This window comes from Canis aureus, chromosome 5, assembly GCF_053574225.1.
Source record: "Canis aureus isolate CA01 chromosome 5, VMU_Caureus_v.1.0, whole genome shotgun sequence".
Taxonomy (NCBI): domain Eukaryota; kingdom Metazoa; phylum Chordata; class Mammalia; order Carnivora; family Canidae; genus Canis; species Canis aureus.
In genome coordinates, this window is record NC_135615.1 from 82098343 (window position 1) to 82125490 (window position 27148).

Here is a 27148-nt window from a genome sequence, read left to right on the forward strand (position 1 = left end):
GAAAGGGAGAGGATAGAGAGAGGGAGCAAGAGGGCCTGAGACCGGGACCCTCCACGCCGCCCCCCAAACTGTCCTCCCTCCCCAGCTGCTGGGTCCTAGAGCCGCCAAGCCCAGGGGGTGGGGTCAGCCAGTCTCTGACCTTCTTTGCTGACCCAGGCGGGGGTCACGTGGTTTGCTAAGACTGTTCACAGGGTGCTGGGATGACGCTTTCCCACATCAGGTTCAGGGCAACCACGGAAGGTGTGGGATGGCCCACCCCAAGCGATCTGGACCCCGTCATCCCCTCGCCCCCACTTCCAGCCCCACACAGGCCGTGTGCTTCTGAAGAAGCAGCTCTGCCCCTCTGGGTCTCCTTGTCCGCTTGTAAGATGCGGATAATACTGGCACCCACTCAGGGAGTAGTCTGGGAGAGCGACCCAAAAACCGCGTGGGCACAACGATCGTGTGAAATACCGATTTCACTCATTTGAGAATCCAAAATGGACAGTCCCTGTACCCCAGGGCCAGAGGCCCACCCCCCACCTCCCACTGTTCCCGCCCGGCCGCTGGGAGGCTCCCGGAGCAGTGAGGCCCCAAACTGGACTGAGCCGCACACCTGCGGTCACATGGGAGCCCAGCTCTCCTGCTCCTTGGCAGCATGACCTCGGACAAGGTACCTCTCTGAGCTCGGTACCCTCATCTCTAAGATGGGATTGAGAGCAGCTAGGACACAGCGTCTCTGAGGATCCAGTGAGCTGAAAGGTAGAGGGGGTTGGAACCCAGCGGGCTTGGGGTGAGCAATGAGGAGCGGAGGCTGCTCTTCTGTTTTCATTAGCAGGAGTGTCCCTCCTGCTTCCGGGGCCCCTCTGAGCGCCGGATCCCATAGGAGGCATATTGGCTCATCTCACTAGCTCCCCACCTCAACTCATTCCAGATGAGAAAACCAAGGCTTAGAGAGGTTAGAGCTCTCCCCTATTCAAAGTGATGCCGCAGGGGAGTGGTAAGCCCAAAGCTCATTTCTTTTGGGCCAGGCAGCCCCCCAGTAAGTGCTTCCAGGCGGGGCCAGGTATTTTCCCTTTAAGGTTATACCACATGGGGATCCCTGGGTGGCTCAGTGGTTTAGCGCCTGCCTTCGGCCCAGGGCATGATCCTGGAGGCCCAGGATCAGTTCCCCATCAGGCTCCCTGCATGGAGCCTGCTTCTCCCTCTGCCTGTGTCTCTGCCTCTCTCTCTCTCTCTCTCTCTCTCTCTGTCTTTAAAAAAATAAAAATATAAAAATAAATAAAAATAAAAAGACTACCACGTATCTAAGTCACACCGAGGAATGCAGCAGGTTCTGCACAAATGCACCTCAGTCAAGCTGGACCCCTCACACTCAACTAGGAAATCTGTTCTGCAGATGGAAAACCAGGAAACAGGGCACTCCAGGTCAAAAAGGTAAGTGCCATCAAGATGCCATGGCAGGGGCAGCCCTGGTGGCGCAGCGGTTTAGCGCCGCCTGCAGTCCAGGGCGTGATCCTGGAGAGACCCGGGATCGTCCCACGTCAGGCTCTCTGTAGGATGCCTGCTTCTCCCTCTGCCTGTGTCTCTGCCTCTCTCTCTCTCTGTCTCTATGAATAAATAAATAAAATCTTAAAAAAAAAAAAAAAAGATGCCACGGCAACCAAGGCCAAATCTAGGCAAAAGTGAACTCAGCCAGGGGCAGAGAGCTGTCAGTACAAAACTCTGGGACTCTCGTTTTCCCACCTCCAGATACCCTCCAGAAGTCCCCTCTACAGGCTCCATACCCATAACCAGAGCAGAGGGTAGGTCACAAACACCCCTCGGCCAGGGTCTGCACCCCCACTTGCCCAGCTTGGCACAGAGGCGGCCCCACATGTGCTTGGTGAACTGAATTATTCTGTGCCTTCCCCCAGCAGTGCCCTAAGGGATCAGGGGAAGGGAACAGGATGCCAGAACCCTTGGCTCTGCCCAAAGTTCTCCCCTTGAGTCTGACCATGTTCTCTAGATCCCAAGAAATCACATCTAAACTCTGTGTGTCCATGCAGTTCTCCAACATCTGCAGCCAAATCTCAAAATAATGGAATTCTTCAGAGGAAAAGTCTGGATGTGAGAGCTTCAGCATCAGACTCCAATCTTGGCTATGCCTCCCCACCAGCTGTGTGACCTGGGCCACTGACTTCGCCCCTCTGAGCCTCAGTTTCCCTGTCTGAAAATGGGATGATAATGATTGTTTCTATCATGAGGATCCAGTAAGGCGATCCATGCTTAGCTGTGTGCTTGGATGTGGTGTGGCACAAACTGCTATGTGTAGGGGGATCCCTGGGTGGCTCAGAGGTTTTGCACCTGCCTTCAGCCCAGGGCGTGATCCTGGAGTCCGAGGATCGAGTCCCACATCGGGCTCCCCGCATGGAGCCTGCTTCTCCCTCTGCCTGTGTCTCTGCCTCTCTCTCTATGTGTGTCTCTCATGAATAAATAAATAAAATCTTAAAAAAAAATAAAAAAGAAACTGCTATGTGTTCACCAAAACATATTTCCGATTCTTCGTAGGAACTGGGACTCCCCTGCAGTCAGAGATGGCCATGTGATCACGTTCCGGCCAGTAGAATTAAGACAGAAAGAACGTGTGCCACTTCAGACCTGGCCCATAAAAGCCTCCCATGAGGAACTGTTGACCTCCTTCCCTATTCTCCAGCTGGAAGGAAAGAACGCTGAAGTCCTAGGGGATGCGAGAGCCACAAGCTGGAGGGGTCTGGGTCCGTGGGTCGCCATGTAGAAAGCCACCTGTCAAACACCCAACAGGACTTGCCATGAATGAGAAATAAACTTCTGTTAGGCCTCTGAGATTTCAGGGTTTCACTGTCACATCAGCTAGTACTACCCTAATGATTACGCACTATTAAATAAGGCCTAAGTGTTGGCTCCTACTAGCGCTATTATTACTATCGACAGTGTTACCGGCTCTTCGCAGTACCCCTTCTAGAACCCTGAGCCTGGCACACAGGGGCACGCTTCAGCCATTGTTTGGAGAATAAATACAGAGGAGACACTCTGCACTCGTTCTCTCCCACTCTTTGCACTTGTTCTCTGGCCCACCCTCCCAGCCTGCTTGGCCTTGCCCACCGTCCAAGCCTGCTGTTTGCCAAATTTAGCGCCAGGAACCAGCCAAAAAGCCCCTCAGAGATGACTCATGAGTTTCAAACACACCCATGTCCTTGCCCACTTATGCCTTTTTTTTTTAAGATTTTTAATTTATTTATTCATGAGACACACACACACAGAGGCAGAGACACAGGCAGAGGGAGAAGCTCCCTACAGCGAGCCCGATGCAGGACTTGATCCCAGGTCTCTAGGATCACGCCCTGCGCTGAAGACGGCGCTAAACCGCGGAGCCACCCGGGCTGCCCACACTTATGCCCTTCTTTATTCTCTACTGCTGACTAGGAATTATAACAAAAACATTGAACCGACCACAAGCCTGGCCCTCTGCCCATCACTCTGCATCTGCACCTCATCTCTTTTAACCTTCTTGACAGCCCTGTGATGGCAGCACTGTTCTACCCACTTTACAGATGACGACACTAAGGCTCTGTGAAGTTAAATAACTTGCTCAAAGCTCCCCAGCCTGAAGAGCTGAAGCCACATGTGAGACCCAGACATGCCTGGTTCCAAAGTTTTGAGCAATCATAGCAACAGCTGCCATTACGTAGCATGTACTATGTGCACCACCCTCGCATGTGTATTATATAAGCCACTGCTATCTTTTGCTTGCACTGCTGAGATGGTCCCTCGATTCTAGTCTATTCTCACACAATGGAAATCACCTCCCGCTTCTGCTCAATGCCCCCCCCCACACACACACACATACACACTGCCTCCTGTCACAATCAAAATAAAATAGCAAAATTCAAGCACATGAGGTTTGCCACCCCGGACCCCAGTCAACTTCTCGCACCTCATCATCCCCTTCTCTATCCCCCCGTGCTCAGTGCTCATATCACTCCAGCCACGCTGGCCTTGATTCTCATCAAAACACATCAGGCATGCTCCCACCCCAGGACCTTTGCACTTGCTGCTTTCTCTGCCTGCAGTGCTGTTCCCTCTTTTGCATGGCTGCTTCCTGCCTGTCAACCAGATCTTGACTCAAAAAAATATCACCCACTGAGAGAGCGAACCCTGACCCCCAGCTAAAGTGGTCCCTGACCAGAGGCACACGGTTTTCTCTAACATGTATGTTGTCTATCTCCTCCAAGGACAGGGACCAAGTTGGCCTTGTTCAATGCTGTCTGCACAGCCAAAGCTCCACAAACTGCTGTAGAATGAGTGAATGAATGAATGAATGAATGAATGCAAAGAGACAAGTAAGAATATAGGGAGCTAAATGAAACAAATTGAAAAGAAAAAAGGAACAATTTCCCTGAGCTTTGGTTTGGGTCACATCAGGCAAGTCCTGGCCTTAGATGACATCACCCACAGGCCGGGATCCCAGAAGGACCCCCAGGGAACACATGGCAGCACCTGCTGCATCCCAGGAGCTGGGGGAGGGGGGACCTGACATTATCAGGGGACCCCTGAGTGGGAAGGGTGCCTGGTGTCCAGGCGGGCCCTCACCCCCAGGGCTTGAGACAGCCTGGGGAGAGGAGGAGCCAAGTCAGGCAAAGCCTCCAGATCCATGGGCTGTGCCACAGGCTGCTTCGGGTCTTTTCTGAGCCCAGCTGCTGCCTAAGGAGACCGGGCTGGCTTCAGCCCCGGATGGCTTGTTTATTTACTAAGCACCTGCTGAGAGCCCAGCTTGGGGAAAGAGTTAATCTCGATGAACGCGGGCAGAAGGTACCACATGGACCCCCCCAGTCCCCCAGGCAAGGCCCAGGCCCAGGGGGCGCCGGGGAGACGGGCCACCGCGGGGCAGACCTCGGCCCAGGGCACAGTCCTCGGGGGTTTGCAGGGAAATCACGACGGAGCCCAGCCCAGCCCAGCCCGGCAGCAGGCCCCAGGACGAGCAGCCCCAGGGGGCCCGGATCCCGCCCCGGCTGCGCCCCTGCGGCAACTGAGCAGCACCCAGCGGGCGGGGGCGGCGGGGGCCGGGGCGGGCGGGGGCGCAGGAAGCCGCAGCGCGGAGCTGCCGTTAGTGGGGACGGCGGGGAAGGGCCTCCCGCCGCGGGCTCGGGCCGCCCAGCCCCGCAGGCCCCCGCCCCCGCCCGCGAGCGTCGGGAGCAGCGTCGGGAGCAGCGTCGGGGGCAGGGGTGGGGGCAGGGGCGGGGGTGCAGGCAGGACGCCCGCCGAGCGGGGGTGCGGGGCTGCGGGGGCGCGGCGAGGGCGCGGGGTGCCCCGGGGCGCGGGGACTGCCGCTCCGGCCCGCCCCCTGGCGCGCGCCCGCCTTCCCGCCCGCGCGCGCCGCCGCCTCGCCCCGCGGCCTCCGCCCGCCCGAGCGCGCGCCCGCGGCCTCCTACCTTCGCGCGCCGCCGCCGCCGCCGCCGCCAGGGCCGCCGCACGGGCCGGGCGGGGCGGGGCGTGCTCGGGGGCGGGGCCACGAGGGGGCGGAGCATCCCCTGGGCGTGGCTACCGGGGCGGAGCGTGCTCGGGGGCGTGGCTACCCGGAGGCGGGGCTACCGGGGCGGGGCGTGTCCTGGGGCGGGGCTGCCCGGGAGGCCGCTTCGGGGGCGGGGCCTGCGTTCCCGCGTAGCCCCGGGCGAAGGGCGCGGGACCCCGGGGCCGCCCCCGGCTGTCGCGCGCTCGCGAGGGGCGGGTCCCCGGGGAGGCTTTTCCAACACGCCGCCTTTTGTCTCTCCGGACGGCCCAGCAAACGGGGGCCATCCGCTCCTCGTGCGTAAGGGGCAGTTGAAGATTAAGCAAGTCCCAAGGTCGCCACGCTGCAAGGAGGCGGAGTAGAATCGGAGCCCACGCCCAGCTGCAGTCCCGGGCTCTCGTCCGTGCTCCCTGACCCGGCCGGCCGGAGGGTCGTTCCCCGCCCGCTGAGGCTCGGTGACTGCGGCCCGGAGAACGTCTTCCCGATTGCCCTGCAACCTGCCGGAGCACTCTGGCCTCAGTTTGTTCGTCTGTGAAGCGCCCGAACCCCATCGGCTGCCCCTGCCCACTCTCTCACAAACTCATGCGCCTTCTCCCCAAATGGGATAAGGATTAGATCCTAGAGGAAGCCAGGCTTTTTCTTTTCTTTTAGAGTAATCCCTGCACCCAACGAGGGGCTCGAACTCACAACCCGGAGGGGGGGTCAAGAGTCTCAAGCTCCACGGGCTGAGCCAGCCAGGCGCTCCGAGAAACCATGCTTTCGGAAGCAAATAGTGATCTGTCCGTTCGTGTTGTATCAGTAAATTAGATTGTACCCACCCACGGGGCCTCAATCTCCCTGTTCTCCAAAGCATTGAATCAAATCATCCGTTTTCAAAGGGGGAGGCAGGTCTGAATCTCTAGAGCAGAAAGAGGGGGTGTGCTTGGTCTGAAAACACATGTTTAATTTTATGGTTTTTTAAAAAGATTGAATTATTTGACACAGAGAGAGCACACACAAACGGGGCGAGGCGGAGGCAGGAGAAGCCGACTCCAGCTCTATCCCAGGGCCCCCGGATCATGACCTGAGCCCAAAGCAGACGCTCAACCACTCAACCACGGAGCCACCCAGGCGGCCCTAATTTTATATTTGGAAAACAGTCAATAGATGGGTAGAAAGGGGAGTGGGAGTTTCCTCTTTCTCAAAGGAGAGCCTGGGTTTTATATTCAAGTCCTGACACCCTGGGATGGCGCAGGCAAGGCTGTAGCCTGGGCCAGGGCTCAGAGTATTGGTCAAGAAAGGTTTGGGTCAGTCCCTGGGGTTTGGGGACAGAGAGGCAGAGCTGTAAGGTAGGGAGGAGAAGGCACAACTTCCCAAGGGAGGGCTGTCTGACATTGGCCAGTAACCACACCTGGCCCCCAGGTACCGTGGCATGGCCCAGGTCTGTGTCACCCTTCCCGGGGTCCCCAGACTTGCTGGGTCCCCAGCCAGGCCCTGACAGGCTCATGGCCTCACCAGTCCACAGCTGACCCTGCAGGTCCCTACAAGAGCACTCACTCCAGAAAGCTCCTCCCAACACCAGAGTTGGGGTTCAGCCCCCATCCCTGTCCCTCCCTCCAGCAGACCTGCCTGTGGCCTCCACCACGTATCCCTTTACAGTTCCTGTACCCCAAGGCAGCCCACACTGGCTGCGCACCACACTGTCCTGGCTGCTTCCTCTTACGTTTTCTCATTCTATCCTCAGCCCCTTTTAAACACTCTGTGAAACAGGATCTAGGCTGCGAAGTAGGTTCTAGGATTATTTCTATTTTACAGATGAGGAAACTGAGACTCAGAGAGGTAGAGTCACTCGCCCAAGGATACACGGCAGGGAGTTCAGTGGCTTTCAATCCCTCCTTTCCTCTACACCACACTACCTCATGTGAGACTTTGGGAGGGACAGCAAACCCAGTGACTCTCTCCTGACCCTCTTACCCCAGAGCCCACATGACCCTTCTGGGGAGGGGGGTCACATACTTACCCCAGGCCTCCTCAGGAGGCCTCGGGCTCCCCTCTGTGAAGAGGCTGGGTGCCCTGCTGTGCTGAATCTGTGGCTCTGCTCAGCTCAGCCTGGCCAGTGGTCATTTGAATCCCAGAACTGCTGCCCACTGGTCACCCTGCCCCATAACCAGATGGTGCTCAGCCCGGAGACCCTAGGACCAGCCACCAGAAGGGAGTTATGCCAGGGCCTCACCTGCTCCCTGCAGAGGGTTCTAAATCTGCAGCTCAGGTCACAGGAAAACAAGTGACTGGAATTACCACCCAAGGGTTGCTAGGGCCAAATGCCTGCCAAATCCAGGTGCTAGGCTGGGTTGGACTCTGGCCACCATGCACAAAACCACATTACCAGGAGGCTTAGAGAATGGGCGTTCTGATTAGCCGGGTTCACTGGATATCTTAAGGTAACATTCAAAGTCTTTTTTATTTTATTTATTATTTATTATTTATTTATTATTTTTTTGCGAAGTCTTTCTGTAATGTCCGCTTGAATAGCAAAAAAATTAGAAAGGGTTATTCATTTAATGAAAAACTATGAGGTCATTCCAAATGTTATACAACATTCAATGCCTGGAGAAATAGAAGTTAGTAAGTGAAACGTTCCAGAACATTGGACAGAATATAAGCCCATATTCTTTAAGTAAAATTTATTTACTGTTTATATGTAACAAGATGAAGACACTAAAATGCTCACTCTGTTCTGTATCTTTGGGTATGGATATGACAGATGACACTTATTTATTTAATTTATTTATTCACGAGAGACACAGAGAGAGAGGCAGAAACGCAGGCAGAGGGAGAAGCAGGCTCCCTGTGGGGAGCCCGATGCGGTACTCGATCCCAGGACCCCCGGGGTCACCCCAAGCTGGCTCAGCTGCTGAGCCACTCAGGTGTCCGGAGAGATGACCTTTTAAATGTAGATTTTCTTTCTTTGACAAGATAGTACATTGGGGAGCCTGGGTGGCTCAGTGGTTGAGCATCTGCCTTTGGCTCAGGTCGTGATTCCGGGGTCCTGGGACCTGTGGGGTGCTATTTCCTGTATATCTTTCTAGAGATACTTTATGCACATAAAATATCTTTCCCTTCCCATTTACCTAAAAAAGCATATTCTATCTACACCTTATTTTGTACCTGGCTGCCGGCCCTTGATAAAGCGCAATGATAGCTCCTTACCGCTATAGAAATAGCTTTTCCATTCTGTTTTTCCCCAAAAATCTAGTATTCTGCTATATGGACGTATCTAAATTCATAAAACCCATCCCTTACTGATGGATCGTGTAGTGGGTAGACTGTGGTAAGTTGAATTGTGTCCCCCTAAAAGATATGTTCAAGTCCCAACCCCCAATACCTGTGAATGTGAACTTATTTGGAAATAGGGCCTTTGAAGATGTAATTAAGGATTTTGAGATAAAACTGTCCTGGGTTGAAGGTCCACCTAAGTCCAGGGGTGTAGCTCTAATTCAGTGCAGGGTGTCCTTATAAGGGGAGGGAACACACACAGACACAAGCCCACGTGAAGACAGAGGCAGAGATGAGGTCATGTTCCTACAATTCAAGCAGTGCTTGGGATGATCGTGAATACTTTGTGGTTTTGTTTTCGTACCTGCATTACATTTGTAATCCAGAAGATTGATTACGATCTCTAAGTATCTGTCTACTTTCAAGCTGCAGTAGGGAAAAACTGGCCTTTCCCCAACTCCAGTCCATTCCATCCACAGGGCATGGCATCCTGTCACTCTGCTCAGAGAAATCAACAGCTATTGGGAGCCTACTAGAGAGCCTACTATGTGCCGTGATGCCGGCAGTGGCTTCTAATCTCCTAGGAGGCAAAGCCTCACCCCTGACCTGTCACTCGATACCTGCCATACTGCAGCTTCCTTGATCTACTAGGAGAACGGGAACTTCCATGGATTAACCAGGTCCTCGGTGCCAGTCCTGGAGGCAGCGCTGATTGAGCAGATCGACCTGATTAAAAGCATGGATGTGGGAGCCAGATGCCTGGGTTCCAGTCCCAGCTCTGCCACTTAGCAGCCATGTGACTCCAGGCAAACTAACCTAATCTCACTGCTTTGGTCTCATGATTTGTAAAACGGATGAGCACCTACCTTGCAGGGCTGCCGTGCTGGTGAATGGAGCTTGATGCCAAGCGCATGGAACAGCGCCCAGCGCAGAGTAAGCATCACTGAGCGACAGCTGCCGTCAACATGAAGGGGAAGGAAGGGACGAAAAGAGCATGTGAAGAGACCCCACACACACACCAAAACCACACATCTGTCCAGATGCTTTTCTCCAAGACTCGGACTTCAAACACACTTTGCTCACCTCTTGCCTTACTGATCTATTACTGTGTAACAGTATTACCACAGATCTGCAGCTGAAGACGTTCCCTGGCCGTTGCTGAGTTGGGAGTCTGGGCCTCTGCACAGCTGCAGTCAAGGCTTGGCCAGGGCTGGGGCTCATGTGAACGACCGACCAGCTTTCAAGCTCACGTGGTTTGGGCAGTGCTCCCTTCCTGGCTGACTGCCGGGACTAGGAGCTTTGTTCCCCCGTTGACCATCAGCCTGCAGCTGCCCTCCGTTCCTTGGCTCTTTGACCCTCCGACCAGGGCAGCACACACACGGCAGCTTGCTTCGCTAAAGCCAGTGAGAGGATCTCAGAGGGACAGAAGTGATGTTCTGTAACATAATCACGGAATCAACATCGTCGTGTCACCTTTGCCTTATTGCGTTGCTTAGAAGTCATTGGTCTAACCGACATTGGAAGGAGATGGCAGATGTGCACACCCAGTGGTGGCAGTTGTGGGAGGCCACCTTCATCTTCGACTCCCCGCTCTGTAGAGCTCAGGCTGAGCCTCACACTTTCCCAACTGCACCCCAGCAATTTGGAAGCTCCATCAGGTGTCTAATTGAGAAGCCTGATTTGGTATGGGGGATTTTCTGGGGGACCCTGATCCCGTAGCAGGTTTTTTTTCCAGCCAGAATTTCCAGTTGGTGATGAAAAGGATCAAACTGGGTCTTACCCCATTCCCACCCCTCACAGATCTGCCAAGGTGTTTTTCAGGTTAGATCCCTGATGGCTGCCTCACCATCCCCATTATGAGTAATGGTTCCAGGTAAGTTACCTGATTCTAGAGGTAATTAAGGCCAAACTATGGGATGGGCACCTGCTAGCACATCTATGCCCCCTGTGAGTGACACTTGGGTTAAGGAAGGAGCCCGTGGTCACACACCTAACCAGGAGAGAGCCTAGATCCAAAGCCCAGGTCCATCTCCAGAACCCAAGAGCCCACCTCCAAGGGGAGGTACTTCTATTCAAGGGTTCCTTCAAGGTTAAGTTTCCTCTGTTCTAGCCTGCAAGCATTTAGGAAAAAAGATGGGAGGTAATGGGCAGGGATCCCTGGGTGGCGCAGCAGTTTGGCGCCTGCCTTTGGCCCAGGGCGCGATCCTGGAAACCTGATATCGAATCCCACGTCGGGCTCCCGGTGCATTGAGCCTGCTTCTCCCTCTGCCTATGTCTCTGCCTCTCTCTCTCTCTATCATAAATTTAAAAAAAAGGGGGGGGGGGGGGAGGTAATGGGCAACAGACAAAAAGTTTAATACTCCTGAGACTTCTTTGATGCAAATTCCTTACTCTTATTCAAAGGGCAGAGAACTCTCCATTCTAATTTTCTACGTTCCCCCCCTTATACGGTTTATTAGCAGAGTGGCCGTTTCCATAACTAACAACCACAGATTTCTTACCAAAGCCTCAGGCACAGAAGAGCTGTGGCCTTTGGTTTTCAGCTTCTGCATGCCTGTACACCCTTACTATTTAGGGGAATGCTTCCACAGTGAGGTCTTGTGGGGAGAGGTAGAGGCCCTCTCCCACATTACAAGCCAGAATGTCCCAGAATGACAAAAAGACTGTGCTCTTCTAGATGCACAGCAGAGAAGTTACTGGTTGCCTTAGGGCAGTAAGACGCAATTCTCTTATTTTGGCTAATCTGACACCCTGGCACCAGACTTTAAATCTGGACACACACGATCAGTGTAAGACATGGCTGAGTGTCTAGCCGTGGCACCCTGGTTTAGTGCCCATGCTGCCAAAAACATGTTCATCTCTGACATACATTGACAGAAGTAAAAATATTTATTTTATCATCTTCGGAATCTGGTCCCACAAAAAAGGCCAACACTTTTTTCAGTTCATTGTCTTGACCCTTCGAAAAATAGATCTTTCAATTCAGAGGTAAGGTATGTTGATAAAAGCAAATTTAGAGGTGTGCTCAGATAAAATTATTTCTCATAAACCAGTAATACAGGCAACCCTAGGCTTCCAGTTCACTCAGAACTCCTTCTGTCATGTACAGTCTCTGAAGGAGAAAAGAAAGTAAGAGGTTGTCTGCAGACAAGGCACTTCAGAAACCACCACGGAGAAAACCCGAGTCCCCTGGGAACTGTGCTGACAGCCCCTGAGCCCAGACAGCTGTCAACAGACAGAAAAGCCGAACCCCCCACCTCCATGAGAACAGTTCCTCCGACTTTCCTGCTCAAACACTCTTCCACCTGGCTCCCAGAGCCTGCCTCAGCCCTGCATTGCCCACCTGGCCCACAAGACCCGGCAACCAGGCCACTTGGACGCCGCTTTCTGAAGCTCAGAGCAGTTCCTGCGGCAGACGGTGCGGAATGCTTTCAGAGGCCCCTGCTGGGCATCTTGCAGGAGCAGGCCCTTTTGCAAAGGCGAGTTAGTGCAGATCAGCACGTTAGCAAAGCAAATATTAAAATTTTTTAAAAAGCTAGTTAATACTCTTGATTTCCCTCCTGATTATCTGTTCGAGCTGCAGCCTATAAACCTGCCAGAAATCAGGAAGGAATCCCCCCGCTGAAGGCACCTTGAAGGAAGCGGCTACAGCCAGTGAGAGTGCAGAAAGCCTTCCTTCTGGACAGTGATCATGGGACACCTGTAACCACTGAGAAGGGCCCAGCTGAGGCCAGGCAGCACACTCAACCCCTTCTTTGGCTTTGGGGGCTTCTGTTTAATATGGATCGCAGTGATGGAAGCAGCAGTCTCAGAGTCTCTCATGTCAAGAGAGACAGGGACAGGGATACTGGAGCTTTTCTCCTCCTGTGTTCTGGCTGCACACTTGAATCCCAAGAAACACTGACATGGTGCCAATTTACTGCCTAACATGTCAATCTTTCAAGAAAGTCGGGTGAGGAGAGACAGTCACGCTCCAAACAGAAGCTGGCCAGGGAGTGCTTCGTCCTCCTTCCTTTGGCCCAGGTGAGGCGGCTCCTTTCCAGAAATTGTTATGAGGAAAAAGAAGGGTATGCTCAGATCAGAACTGGACCCAGCCTGTGCCTGGTTGAGTCTGACTGGAAGTCGACCTACAAAAGGAAAAAAAGGGAGAGGTGGGAGAGTTCAAATGCTTGAAAATACTAAGTCGATAAAACGTGGCTTCTCTCTGGGCAGTAAGAGTTCCAAGAAGTCAGTCTCTGAATGTTCTAGAGCAGGGGTCAGCAAACTATAGCCCAGGAACCAAACCTAGTCCTCTGTTTCTGTAAATTAACTTTTTTTGGCACATATCCATGCCCATCCACTTACATACCACCTGAGGCTGCTTTTGAGCTACAAAAACAGAGTAGAGACCATAAGGTCTTTAGAGTCTAAATGATCTGCTAGCTGGTCCTCTACAGAAAACACATGCTGAGTCCTGTCCTACAGTCTATTCCTGTAAACAATGGTGCAGTAAGTTTCTAGCATCTCTTCACCTCAATTCCAAGGAAAGGCTTGAAATTTTATTGAGGCAGAGAAGGCAAGAGACCATGAGGCTGGACTAAGGCTAGAACCAAGAATAGCTCTCAGCCCGGTGTTCTGAGATAGCTGGGGCAAGAGTAAGGGACTGTGGGGTAGAGAAGAAGGGGGAGCTGCTACTGGGGACAAGCCAAAGGTGGCTGGAAGACCAGGAAGACTGACAGTGTACCCCAGGTCACCTAGCAGTAGAGATCGCAAAAAGCCTTCCGGAGAGAAGTATGGCACCCCAAGCAGGCACTGTGGGGCTCTGTCGCTGGCTGGCCTGAAAATATCCAAGTCAGAGCTGTGGCTCCAGACACCAGGAAAAAAGCATCTGGAGCAATCCCAGGTCTCTAGGGAAACCGCCCTGGCCCCAGTCCCACCACAAAAATGTGACCCTCCTCACCCTGCAGATTTGGTAAAGTCTCCCCAGATGTCGGTGGTGGCAGTAGTGGCAGGCTTGGGTTGTGGCCAGGACGTGGTGGCACCTCCTACTGATGTCCCCAAATCCGACGGTCAGAGAGAGAAGAAAAGGAGACACGGGAGTCAGAGATCTCTCTTTCTGGTGATCTCTGAAATCAGTCTCATGATTCCAGGTGGCTGAGAGAAACAGAGACCAGCTCTGGGACAAAAAACCCCAGTGAGCGGCCACATTTCTGCCATCTGCTCACGAGCCCTTGAGGGCTCCTGGAGAAAAGGGGAGGGGAGAGTGCCAGTAAGGATGAGTCCCACATCATTTGTCACTCATACCCGAAGCTGGCCTTGTAGTCCACTGCTCACGTTGGCAGTCTGTTTAAAATTTACTATCTCCTGCCCTGGCTCCTTGAATGGAGAATGCCCACCAACGATGCAAGGTCATCTTCACATAAAGCCCTCAATCCAGTGTCTGGATCAACTGAATGAAAAAGTTATGCTCCAGACATGTGCCAGGTGATGGGACCCAAGCTGGTAAGGGTTTGGGGAGAATCTCTTCATGGGGTGGAGGTGGGGCACAGTGGGACTGCTTCTGTGCTCCTCTGGCACCTCCCCCAGTGCCACATCCCTGGGAAAGGCCCTGTGCCCTCCGGCCTTCCACCAATTTGCTACTTCTAATCTGCTCTGGGCTGGGAGACCAGATAACATCAAGGCCCTCAAAGATTTAGTTTTACAGTTACCAAGTGCTTATCACTGTCTCATTCAGACCCGCTCACAGTCCCTGGGGGAGGACAGGCCAGGACCAACCACATGACTTCATGCGCTTCCCTCAAGTCTGTTTCCTTATCTCCCAAAAGGGGAGGATGACAGTGACTTCACAGAACCGGTTTATGCTATAGGAGTTAACAGTGGAATGCACGTGCCGGTGGGAATGGCCACATCAGTGTTACGACACCTGACAAACACTTAGTGTTTTAGTGTTAAACACTAAACACTCCTTAAGTGTTACTCACGGATGAGCTCATTTGATCCTCACCAGAAATCCACACTGTAGGTACCATGACTGCCCCCATCCTCCAGATGAGAACACTGAGCCACAGCGAAGCAGGCCCTCTTCTGCCTACCACACAACCGATAAGCTACAACCAGAACTCGTCCAGTCCAGTTTGAAAGCATATACGAAGCGCTCAATGAATGGTGCTCTTTGTGGCTCCTTATTTGACCCCGAAACACTAATTGCTTGTTTTGTACATTAAAATGTAAGCCCTTCAGTGGAGCCTGGGGGGCTCAGTCAGGTGTCAGTCCACAGGCTCAGGTCAAGATCTCAGGGTTCTCAGGGTTGAGATCCAGCCCCACATCAGGCTCTCCCCTCCAGGTGGAGTCTCTCTGAGAGTCTCCCACTGCCCCTGCCCATGCCTGATCTCTCAAAATAAAGAAATGAAATCTTAAAAAAAAAAAAAAAAAGAACGCAAGCCCTTGAGAGAACTTGTGCTGTACTTGCAGCTTTCCCAGGGCCTAAAACCTAAAACACTGCCTGGCACATAACAGATACTCTGTATTAGCTGTTAAACATGCACCAGCAACTGAGGGATGGCCTGAAATAGTGGCTCTCAGACCTTGGTGAGCTTACAAATAACATTAAGAACGCAGATTCCTGTCCATGTCCCTGGTGATGTCAAGGTAGGTGGGCCTGTTACCTCACTCTGAGAAGCAATGCTCAAAGAGCAGTTCCTGGTGCCAGGGTGCGGGCTCGCTGACTCCTACTCCTGCCCACTCGTGAGCGGGAATTCCCCACAGGGCTGAGGTTGGAAGCCTGACCTCCAGATGGGGAAGCCAGTGTCCACACCCATAAGAGAAAGAAAGCAGGCTTCCTGCCTAGATCCTGACACACACCCCCAGAAACTGGTGAGACCGGTGTGGGGAAACTGGGGTGGCAACAAGCCCCCAGCCTAGGGAAGCCAAGGGAATGGGCTAGCTCCCCAGCACTATCAGTAGCTGGTACTGGGCACTGAGCTTCTGGAATCCCAGGGTCTCCAAAAGCTGTTTCTTACACCTCAGAACAAGCACCCAGCATAGTGTGCTGGGGGAGTGGCCTCTCAGCTCCCCAGCACCTTGCTAGGGAACTTGCTCCAACCTAAATTCCCCATTTTATTTCCCACTACCTAACTTGGCATACTTATGCTACATCCATTTCTCTACACACACCAGGTATTTAAAAATCTGAGCCTTATTCGAAATCTTCTGTCTGGAACACCAAACATCTTCTGCCCCAGTCTCCTTCCTTCTAGACCCACCTCAATGCCACCTTTTCCATGGAGCCTCCCCACAACATATTGGCTGGAAGTATATGGACCCATACATTTGGTCTTTGTGTCTAGGATCTGAGCAGACAGTGTCTCTATCACCCACCCTCTCAACCAACACTGAGCAGCCTCTGAGAACCAAAAACTCATGTGCTGATGATTTCGCAGCAAATCAGTGTCACAACAAAAAAGCCGCAGCCCCTGCCCATCAGGAGTTGACAGAGGCACTGAAGGGGTAAGTGGCAGGTATCAGGACACAGAGAAACCCCTGACCCAGTCTGGGCAGGATCACATACAGGTGCCAAATGATAGATAGTGTGAATGAAGGAGGGACCACCATGGGGCACCAGCTGCCAGCAGGGAGAAGAACCCACCACTGTGGGGTTAGCAGCAAGTACAGTCACTCCTGAGCACTGACCTGAACTGGGAGCAACTGCTGTCTGGACGACGGGGGCGCCCCCAGACAACTGCTCCCCAGGGGGAGGGATCAGGGTGGAGGTTTTCCCCCCTGGGGGCGGGGGAAGCAGGCTCAGTCCTCCTGTGCTTGCAGGCCGTGCTCGGGGAGTCCCAGCTGCTCCTTCCTTCTTCTTCATGTTCTGAAAAGAGAAAAGGAATGCAAACCAGTCAGTTCTGCTGGGGTCCCCATGCTTATCGGAAAGCCCCACAAAGAGGGCCAAGGTGGCCCTCAAGCCCCAAATATCTATATAACCATCTGGTCAAGAGCTATCCAGCACCCTCTCTGTGGTGAGCTGTGTTCAATACTTCACAATTCTAGAGCTACCCCAAATAGATCTAATTTGAAAACTCAGCACTGGGTTCATTAATCATCAGGGAGATACAAATTGAACCACAAATGAAAACTAGTGCTATACCATTACACACCCACTAGAATGGCTACAAGCTAGATCATCAAGTACTGACAAGCAAGTAGAACCAGCACACTCACTCATGCGCTGCTGGTGGGAGTGTAAACAGGGAAAACTACTTGGAAAACTCTCTGGGAGAATCTAGAGCTGAACACGTGCACGAAAAGACATGCACTTGGGAGATTCACAGCTGCACCATTTGTCATAGCTCCAACCTTGCAATTACCCCAATGTCCATCGTTGCTTAAACAGTAACACGGGGGGACGACGACAAGCCTGGGTGGCTCAGCTGGTTAAGCGTTTGACTCTTGGATTCAGTTCAGGTTGTGGGCTCGAGCCCTGGGATGGGCTCCACGCTCAGTGTGGAGTCTCCTTAAGGATTCTCCCTCTGCCTCTACCCCTCCCCTGCCCTCAAATAAATCTTAAAAGAAAAAAGAAAAAAAACTAACACTGGGACACATTCTCATAATGAAATATGCCACCACAGTGACAATGGACAAACTAGATGCAACAAATCAGGAGCTCTCACAAATGCTACACTGGGTAAAGCAGCCATACACAGTAGAGTACAAACTGGCAGGATCCATTCATAAAAACTGAAAAACCAAATCTAGGGCATTCAACCTCAGGACCAGAATGGTGATAATCAATGCCTCTTGATCTGGGGGCTAGTTTGCATGGGTACATTTGGTTTTCAAAAATCCACAGATTTCTACATTTATACTGTGTGTACTTTTCTGTATGCATATTGTACTTCCATAAAACATTAAAACAAAACAAAACAAAACAAAAACAAAAACCTGAGCCCCAATGGGAAACCAGTGCAAGTTATAAAGATGAAGACACAGTTTCCACCTTGTAAGGAGCAGTAGCTTAATCCAATGTTAACGCCAGAGTCCTCAAGTCAGAAATCTCAAAACCCTCAGTGAGTCCAGCTGTGCTGGTTATTTCCAGCTCTACAACCTGGGCAAGTCCCTTAAACTCTCCAAGGCTCAATTTCCTATAAAGTGGCAGAATGTTCATAGAAGTGCCTAAAAATTCATAGAATTTATAGAAGTGCCTAAAAACACACTACCTGGCACACAGCTGATGCTCATTAAATGTTAGTTTCCTCCCAGCAAGAGAGGAATCACATCCCAACCAGTCCAGTGGACATGACCTGTATTTTCTCTTAAGGGCCAGTTGGCCAACGTCAAGGGTCCCAAATCACCAGCGTGAAGCAGAAAAGAGGAGAAAGAGATAGTAAATAAAGAGTAAGTAAAGAAGAAGAGCATTATATTAAGGTTACACAGTTTCTTCCAAAAACATTTCCATTTGGTCTTGGTTCCCCAAAATCACCTCCAACCCCATTCCCTGTAGCCAGGTGAGGACCAAGTTTTGGCCACCAGCCCAGCCCTACCTTTTCCCATTCTCAACAGGAACTGACAATGGGAAACCCAGATGCAGGGCAACTCAGGATGAAGACACGGGGTGTCAGGACACCACCAGCAGCAGCAAAAGCTGCCCATGACTCCCAGCACCCATCTCAATACCTTCTGGCCCAGAGCTCTCCCAAATCTTCCTTCCTCGAGATGCCAAGCCATGGGGCAGCTGATCCCCATTCTAACAGCCTGGTCAAAAACGCCAGCTCCGGCAACAAGCGAATAATGCTCCTTTTCAACTCAGAGAGGCTTTGCACATGCTGTTCCCTCTGCTTGACCACCCCCTTTCCAACTTCCTTACAGGTCACTTCTTCCAGGAACCCTTCCTTGCTTCCCCTGCGGGCTGCATGCCCCTCCTCTAGGAGCTCCCAGCACCGAGCGCATCCCCTCCCCTGCCAAGTTGTGGTCACATCTCGTCTCATCCATCTCTGTTTAACTCTGAGCTCCAAGAGAGTAGAGCTGTCTCATTCACCGCCAGCACGGGACCTGGCACGAGGCAGCTGCTCCACAAACATATGTTCAACTGATGGAACTGAACTGTGGGAAAGAGGGGTGAGCTCTGGGCCAGGCTTGGGTACTGGCTGACAAAGACAAGTGAGTATGGGACTCACCGCGATGTTGAGCTTGATAGTCTGGCCCTCTTTGAAGCCTAGGTCCAACTTGGGGCCCTGGTCTGGGTTCTGGGCTTGTTTTGCAAATTCACACTGCTGTTTCACCCACCTGAGAGGACAGGAAGAAAAAGGTGAGGATGAGGCCAGGTGCCCTGCATTCACCTCCCTCACTCCACCCCACCTGCCATCGGTCCAGGACAAAGCATTTAAGTGGCAGAAAGAGCCCACGCAGGGGGCTTGAGTAGTGGGCCTGAATTCAAATTCTGACTTTGTGGGGATACCTGGGTGGCTCAGTGGTTTAGCGCCTGTCTTTGGCCCAGGGCATGATCCTGGAGTCCCGGGATCGAGTCCTGCATCAGGCTCCCTGCATGGAGCCTGCTTCTCCCTCTGCCTGTGTCTCTGCCTCTCTCATTCTCTCTCTCTCTCTCTCTTTCTCTGTCTCTCTCATTAATAAATAAAATCTTTAAAAACAAAAACAAATCCTGACTCTGACACTAACTAGCTGCACGCACATCAGTTTCCTCATCAACAAAATGGGATGGCAATTTTCTGTCTTAAAGACCGCTATGAAAATTCAGTGACCTCATTTATGTAAAAGAAGGTCCTGACACTGCTCTTCAGGAAATATGAGAACCTGGCCCTCTCCTCCTCAGCACCCGGCATGAGAACCAAGACAATGTATCCACATCCCGCACCTAAGGACTCATAAAGTAGATGGTGAGACAAGACAGATGTCCAGAAAGTAGAGGGCAACACAAAGGTTGTCCCCAACCCTCCAAACAATAGCCATCCAGGAGCCACCTGGGCGGGGATACCAGGCCAGGAAAGAGCCAGAGGTGTCCACGAGAGAGGCTGCACACTCTCCAACTTGCCAGCAGCCAGAAAGGGAGGCCTACAGGTGGCAAGGGGGCAGTCTCTCCTGCCCTGCCCCTTAGCTTTAGAAAGGACTCCCAGGACATCCGGATGGCAGGAGCAGCACCACTTATTGCATCACGGAGGAACAGGTTCAAGAAGGCCACATGTGCCTCCCACGGACTCTGGCTCCTCCAGTGCCTGGTAAGGGAAGAGGTATGGCACCTCAGAGGTTGGGCCAGCTGACCACTGAGAGATGGGTCCGGGGCAGAGAGGACTTGAAGGTAGAGAAGGCAGCCGGCCCCAAAGGAGCAGTGAGTTTCCCTGAGGCTGCTAGCAGACAAATCCCAAGCAGCCACCTGGGTAGCCTAGGCTGGGAAACCATTCCGTCCCTGGAAAGAAGGGAGGAGGCTTAAGCATGTGTCCTAGAACCACTCACTTGAAATGGTCCTGCAACGCAACATTGAAGTCAAAGGCATCGCCTCGGTCCCCGAAGCCAATTCCAATAAATGCCCGGCGTCCTGGGGGACAACACATGATTAATCCCATTTGCCAGAGGAAACCCTTCTCACCGAGGGGAACCACCACGCCCCACACGCACCATTTCCATCTTCGATGCGGATAACAAAGTATCTGCTGGAATCGGTCACGCTCTCCACAGCTGTGCCAGGAAACTGGTCCACCGGGGCCTGAGCAAAGAGCTCCCCTGGAAGCACAAGTTAGGGTGAGCCTTGAGCCCCCTTCCAGCTGAATTTTCTATCATACCACTGGGGCCTTTTCCCTGAAAGGCAGACAGGCAAACCTTACTCTGGGGTTCAAATCAAATCCATTCTGATGGACAGACCTATAACCTAAGAAAGGTTGAAGTCAGGGGGTGGCCTAGAAGTCAGATACAGTCCACTTTTAATATTCTTAACTTAATTGCCAAACTTTTCAAAATCAAATTACACGTAAAATAATCCAGATTTCTGGCTTCTCTTACAATCCAAAGCTCTAGCAATGCTGGAACTCCATTCCCCCGGGAGCACTGGGGTAGCGCCTACCTTCCTACACCCGAGAGCCCAGGAGCAGGCAGGCCCTGGTCCAGGTACCTGAGACAGGACTGTAGGGGAACCCAGTGGCACCCACAGAAGAATCTGAAGCAGCTGAGACAGGGCAAGAGGGCCAGTGGTTTTAAAAGGAGCCCCTGGCAAACACACCCCTTGCCACTCCAGCTCTCTATCCCCAGGACAGCACACACCCTTGGGAGCGTTCTAGACTCGCATCACTTCAGCAGGTGCTGACCTCTCTTCACGCTTTTAGTACTCGATCAAGGCTTCTCTACTCAATGCTGTGGTTCACAAGTGATTGTGCAATCGAGGCTGAACTGAATCCGAATCAGTGGCCCTACAGTCTATAGCCTCTTTTTTTTTTTTTAAAGATTTTATTTATTTATTCATGAGAGACACAGAGGGAGAAGCAGGCTCCCTGCAGGGAGCCCGATGGGGACTTGAACCCAGAACTCTGTGATCACGCCCTGAGCCAAAGGAAGATGCTCAACCCCTGAGCCACCCAGGCGTCCCAAGTCTAACGCTTCTTGATAATTTTTCTGCCCCACCCCCTTGTTTGGTCCCTGGGATTCTGGGACTCACCTGAATGCCTTTGGCCTAGAGCAGTGATTCTCAACCTGGGGCGATTTTGCTCCCTCTCCCCTCAAGGGACATGTGCCAACGTGTGGAGACATTTTTGGTTTTTGCAACTTGGGGGGCTGCTACTGGCATCTGGTAGATAGAGCCAGGAATGTTGCTACATATCTGAAATCTGACTTGACAGCCCACAATATTCCCCTGGCCCAAATGCCACTGGCACTAAAGCTGAGAAGCCCCGGCCAAGGAGTGCAGAGAGACAAACAAGACCGAGCAGGGATGACCCTGCGTGGAAAGCATCCCGGGGTGGCTCCTGCATGGCAGCTGTGGTTCTAACTAGGTGATCCCCTTAAAGTCCACTTCCAAGGCCCCCAGAAAATAGGTGTTGCCATCCCATGTGAGATCCCCTGGGACACCCCAGCAAACCTCACAGCCAGGGTTCTCTGGCCTCATCATAGCAGCCAATACCCAGCCAGCCCCACACTGCAGAACAGATCGATGCTTTAGGTCACCTTGCAGTTCACAAAGCAACTGGATAAATGTGGGCTCACTTCGTATTTCCAACAATCTTGTGAAGTATGAACTCATATGATCCCCATTGCAAAAGGAGGCCGAGGCACTAGAGGTCATGTGGCTCGCCCCAGGTCTCACAGCTTGGACACAAGAGATGCAGTTCTAAGAGGCAGCCGGTTTTGCCTATGATGTGCTTCAACCAAGAAAATCTCTACATGTTAGAGAAAAATAAATGACCGAATGCCATAATGTCCAGCTCAGCAGGAGCTGTGTCCAATCCCTGCTCTGGGGGCGGGGGCTCTTTCAGGCCGCACTGCTCCCCACAGCTCACCAGAGGCCCTGGTGGCACATGACTTCCACACACATTTCCCCTAAGGTGACATCTGCCAGCTGACCCCAACACAGCCCAGCTTGGCTTGTCCTCTCACCAAAGAAAGAGCTGAGCAGGGCAGCTTCCAGCAGCTTCAGTTAATGGGTGTGGTCAGTCTGGGGAATTACATTTAGTTGATAAACAGAATTCCCGTTAAGAGGCAGAGCTCAAGAGCGGAGGGTTGTGCGTCTCCCTCCCCCACTCCCAGCTGATCTTCAAGGCAACTCTGGGGCTTCGTATCTGGGACCAACCTGCAGGTCTCCTCTCCCTGGATTCCAAAACTAGTATTTTCTTAAGCACGTCCCCCTCGCCCCCCACCAAAGACAGGTGCTTGATAGGAAATACTCCCTTTTACACCTGAAGACAGTGCTTTCTACAATTAAAGGTGGGGGGAATGGAGGCAGCTTAGAGGTACAGTCAGGCCTTTCATTTCCAGGATCAGTTCCCATGACCCATATGGACAGGCCGGGGCTGCTGCCGCTCCCTTCACAAAGTAGGAGTTTGGCATCTCAGCCCCACAGGGGCCTCCCTTGCCTTTACCTGAGGTCCTGTCCTCCAGCTTGATGTAGGCCACCTGCCCTTTTGCAGTGATCCGCAGCCGGCCACTCCATGATGGCTGGTCCAGCTGCCACTCCGCGGCCCTAAGGGGACAAAAATCATTGAGCCTCTGCTAGAGGCTCCTGCTCCACCGCTCTAGCGCTGGGGATGGGAATGAGAAGGGCAAGTGGGCTGCTTGCTTGTGACCAGAGACTGGCAAACTTTCTCTGAAAAGGGCCATCCAACCTCAGTCACAACTGCGCACTCGGTTGTCGTAGAGTAAGGGCAGCCATTGACAGTACCTGCACGTGCTGGTGCTTCACATATTTTGACTGTTTTCTACTGAGTGTGACTATTTCAGTGCAACCTGCTGGACCCTAAAAACCTAAATTTCAAATAACTTTCACATTACGAAATGTCCCTTTTTTTAAATGCTCCCCAACTATTTAAAAACATAAAAACCATTCTTAGCTTGGGAGGCACACAAAAACAGGGTGGGTCACCGTTTGCCAACCCCAGTTCTAGACTACAGATACTTTTTCTCAAAAGTAGGACTTCCAGTTTTCTCCCAGTAAAAGCAGCAGCTCCTGGGCCTGCTGCTTAAGACGCTGCCAGGCTGCAGCGGCCAGAGTGACCATTTGACCAGAGACGATCTTCGAGGAAAAGTGGAGAGGGCGCAATCATTAGCAGAAAAGAGAAAAGGACAGCAACCATACGTGTGAGAAAAACGAATGGGTGTCCGAGAAATATAACCTCAAAGGTGCCCCAGGCCAAAAGAACCCCAGGAAACCACGGACTTATCACAAAGGCTTTTTTCGGGGCTTTTAAAGCAGTAACTTCACATTTTACTTCTAAGAAGCAGTTTGGCAAAACCCCCAACTGGCAAGAACCTTGGGTGTTTTCAAGAGGCTTTCCTTGGAAGTCCCTAAGCCTAAGTCAGGACGGCGAGCCATACCACTGGCTGTGGACGCAGGCTGTTTTCAAGGCCACACGAAGGCAGGCGCTCAAGTCACAAGTCAGCAGACTCGGTTTCAGTTCCTCTTACTGGGGCAACACAAGCCTTAGATCCAAGCTAAGAGGAGCTCTGGGGGTCAAGTGCTTCCTCTGTGGGAAACCAGCCGGCCCGGACACTTGGGAACCTCACCCTGAGCGGGGCCAGGAGGCACCAAACCCAGCCCACTGGCAGGGGTCATCGCAGTAGGCTGACCATCCCCGGTCTGGTGTCCCAGCTCCACCTTGCTAACTGTTTCTCTTGTCGCTTCCACACTACTCTTAAGTCACACCACGGGCGTTAACAGGTGTTCACTGAAATAGTCTGTCTAGAAAATCAGCTATGGGTCTGTGTTAACAGGCCTGGAAAGTAACAAGAGGCCAGATGGGCGGATGTTGCACCTTCCTGCGGTGCGGGCCAATCCTGTATTTCCAAATGGCTGAGACGAATGGGGCTTTGGAGAGCGACCCCCCCCTCCATCCCCATCCCCACCACCCTCCATCCCCACGCCCTCATCCCTCCATCCCATCCTCATCCCTCCATCCCCATCCCCACCCCCTCCATCCCCATCCTCCCTCCATCCCCATCCCCCTCCAGCCACCCCCCATCCCCACCCTCCACCCCATTCCCCCTCCATCCCCATCCCCACCCCCTCCATCCCCCCCTCCACCCCATCCCCATCATCCCAGCCACCCCCCATCCCCCTCCATCTCCATCCCCCCTCCATCTCCTTCCCCACCCCCATCATCCCAGCCACCCCCATCGCCCCTCCATCCCCCTCCATCTCCATCCCCCTCCATCTCATCCCCCCTCCATCTCCATCCCCACCCCCCATCCCCATCATCCCAGCCACCCCCATCCCCCCTCCATCCCCCTCCATCTCCACCCCCATCCCCACCCCTTCACCCCATCCCCTCTCCATCCCCATCCTCCACCCCCATCCCCATCATCCCCAGCCACCCCCATCCCCCCTCCATCCTCCCTCCATCCCCATCCCCCCCTCCCATCCCCCCTCCCTCCCCACCCTCCACCCCATCCCCCCTCCCTCCCCACCCTCCACCCCATCACCCCCATCCCCACCCTCCACCCCCATCTCCACTCCGACCCAGGGGCACAGAATAGCCACAGACCACGCCGTCTGTAACAGGTGCACCTCTTTCTCTCTTTCCCAACGCTTGGTGACAGAGGGCAGGCAGGACCGCAGGCAGCGCGCGGTGCGAGGCCGCGGCCTTGCGTCCCCAGGGCGCTCCCGCCCCGCCTCCTCCGGCTCCTCCGCCGGCTCCTCCGCGCGCACCTCCGCGGGCACCTCCGCCGGCCTCGCGGGTCAACGGCCCCGGCAGCGGCGCCTCCCGGCTCGGGCCCTCCGCTCGCCGCCCCTGCGGCCGCTCCCCCGAGGCCGGCGGGTCTGGGTCTCCCTCCCCGCTCTGGCGTCGGGCCGGGCGCCGCCGTCCTCCCACGGTCACCTGTAGCCACGGTTGGTGGCCCGCGGCGGGATGCGGTAGACGTGCACCTCCGGCTTCACGCAGAGCACCGACTCGTACTCGCCCTCCTCCATCTCGACGCCGGGGCCGCCGGACTTCCGGCCCCTTCCCCCCGCGGGCCGGAAGCGCCGCCGCTCTGTGACCCGTCGGGCTAGAGCGGCGGCGAGCGGGCCTCGGCTGGCCGGCCTCCCGCGCGCCCCCTGCTGGCGGCTCCGGCGCAAGACACGCGGCGGCCGGACCGGACCCCGGAGGCCTGGGGTCCCCTGCACGCCTGCGCCTGCGCCCGGGGCCCAGCTGCATCCACCTGCAGCGCTCGCCCTGAAGCCACTGTCTCCTCCAGCCTGTGCTACCCTGGGCTCCACCTGAACGTCCTTCCTTCTCCCGACTCTATTTTCTTTCTTTTTTCCCTTTTTTCCTTTTTTTATTTCCTTATTTTTAATGATTTTATTTATTTATTCATGACAGATACATGGGGGGGGGCAGAGACACAGGCAGAGGGAGAAGCAGGCTCCATGCAGGGAGCCCCACGTGGGACTCAATCCTGGATCTCCAGGATCACACCCTGGGCCACCCAGGGATCCCCAGCCTTCTCCTGACTCTAGAAGGTTCCACGAGACCATGTGTCCAGGGCACAGTGTGGCCTCGACTCAACAAAGAGCAAAGTCTACCAACATAAATCATGAAAAAAGAATCCCAGTCCTAACTTGGATTTGTCACAGGATGTCACGGGGGAGGCATTCTGTTCAACCACAGGGAAATTCCCCAAATCTCTTCTTCTCCTGTACCATTCTCTCATTCATCCAGAACTTTTTTCATCGTCCCCAACAGGAACTCTGTACCCATGAAGCGATAACGCCCCCTTCCCCCAAGCCTCCCCCCACCTCTATTCTGCTTTTGTCTCTATGAAATTACCTATTCCAGCTACCTCCTATAAGTGAACCACAGTGTCTGCCCTTGTATCTGGCTTATCTCACTATTATGTTTTCAAGGCTCCTCCCTGTCATAGCATCGATCAGAGTTTTTCATTCCTTCCGACGGCTCAGTGATCTTCCAATCATGTGGATATTTCACGTGGTGTTTATCCACTCATCTGTTGATGGACATTTGGGTTCTTTCCACCTTTTGGCTATGGGGAATAATAATGCTGCTATGTTTGAGTCCCCATTTTCGATTCTCCCCAGGGTCTATCTAGAAGTGGATTTGCTGGGCCATGTGGTAATTTTATGTTTAGCCTTTTGAGGAACTACCAAACTTTTCCATGGTGGCTGCCCCATCCTACGTCCCCACGGCTATGAACAAGGGTTGCGATTTTTTCACACTTCACCAGTGCTTATTTTCCATTTCTTTGACCACAGCCATCCTGGTGAGTGTGATGTTAACTTCTCTTCATGTGAATTGATTTAACCTCTAATTTCAACTTTGCTTATTACCCTGATTCTCTCAAAGAAGAAATTGAGATATGCACCAGAAAATGAGATTTCTTCTTCCTTCTTCTTTTTTGATGTTGCCTCTCATCTTCCTAAAGTCCTGGAGTGGCAAAGACACCCTCCCCCCCGGCTGCCGCACATTCCCACCATTCGGTTTATAGGACTGCTCTCCCACCAGACTGTGAGCCTCTTGAATGTGGGACCCCGTCCCTGCCATCTGTGGACCCTGTATTCAGCAACACAGGTTTTGGCACAGTGTAAATGCTCAGTGAGTGAATGAGTAAATGTGTGTGTGTGTGTGTTCAATTGGCTACATCCCAAAACCAAGGAGCAATTTGGGGATGGGCCACCGCATTTTCTCTTTCACGCTCTGACTCCTTGCATCAATACATGCTGAACCTCACAGGGGAAGAGCAGGTATCCGAGGAATGAAGCACCTGGAC

At 53.2% G+C, this 27148-nt stretch overlaps 2 protein-coding genes across 4 annotated transcripts in view; both read right to left on the reverse strand.

Moving 5' to 3' along the window:
* CROCC (ciliary rootlet coiled-coil, rootletin) overlaps positions 1–1473 on the reverse strand; it is a 42151-nt gene extending 40678 nt beyond the window's left edge. The window contains exon 1 of the mRNA XM_077899450.1: positions 596–1473. The gene's annotated coding sequence lies outside the window, so the exon portion shown is untranslated. The remainder of the gene's footprint in view (positions 1–595) is intronic.
* A 10158-nt stretch (positions 1474–11631) lies between these two features.
* On the reverse strand, positions 11632–25418 carry NECAP2 (NECAP endocytosis associated 2). Of its 3 annotated transcripts, none has more exons than XM_077899456.1 (8): positions 25261–25418; positions 22810–22910; positions 20363–20467; positions 20201–20282; positions 18910–19018; positions 16430–16607; positions 13701–13785; positions 11632–12888 (listed from the first exon to the last, which is right to left on the reverse strand). In XM_077899456.1, the coding sequence occupies exons 1-8, from the start codon at positions 25350–25352 to the stop codon at positions 12840–12842; spliced, it is 801 nt and encodes a 266-aa protein (XP_077755582.1). In that variant the 5' UTR covers positions 25353–25418; the 3' UTR covers positions 11632–12839. The 3 variants fall into 3 exon arrangements, with proteins under 3 accessions (XP_077755582.1, XP_077755581.1, XP_077755580.1); XM_077899455.1 differs by having other exon boundaries at positions 13701–13788; XM_077899454.1 differs by lacking the exon at positions 13701–13785.
* Between the last annotated feature and the right edge of the window lie 1730 nt (positions 25419–27148).

Bases quoted from the DNA above. Each gene is read 5' to 3' on its own strand.
- NECAP2 (XM_077899454.1), bottom strand. From the start codon at position 25,352: ATGGAGGAGGGCGAGTACGAGTCGGTGCTCTGCGTGAAGCCGGAGGTG. The intron at 20,283-20,362 runs GTGCGTGTGGGG...GTTGTCCCCCAG, and splicing joins CCGCATCGAAGATGGAAATG to GACGCCGGGCATTTATTGGA. The intron at 16,608-18,909 runs GTGAGTCCCATA...TTCTCTTTTCAG, and splicing joins CTATCAAGCTCAACATCGCG to AACATGAAGAAGAAGGAAGG.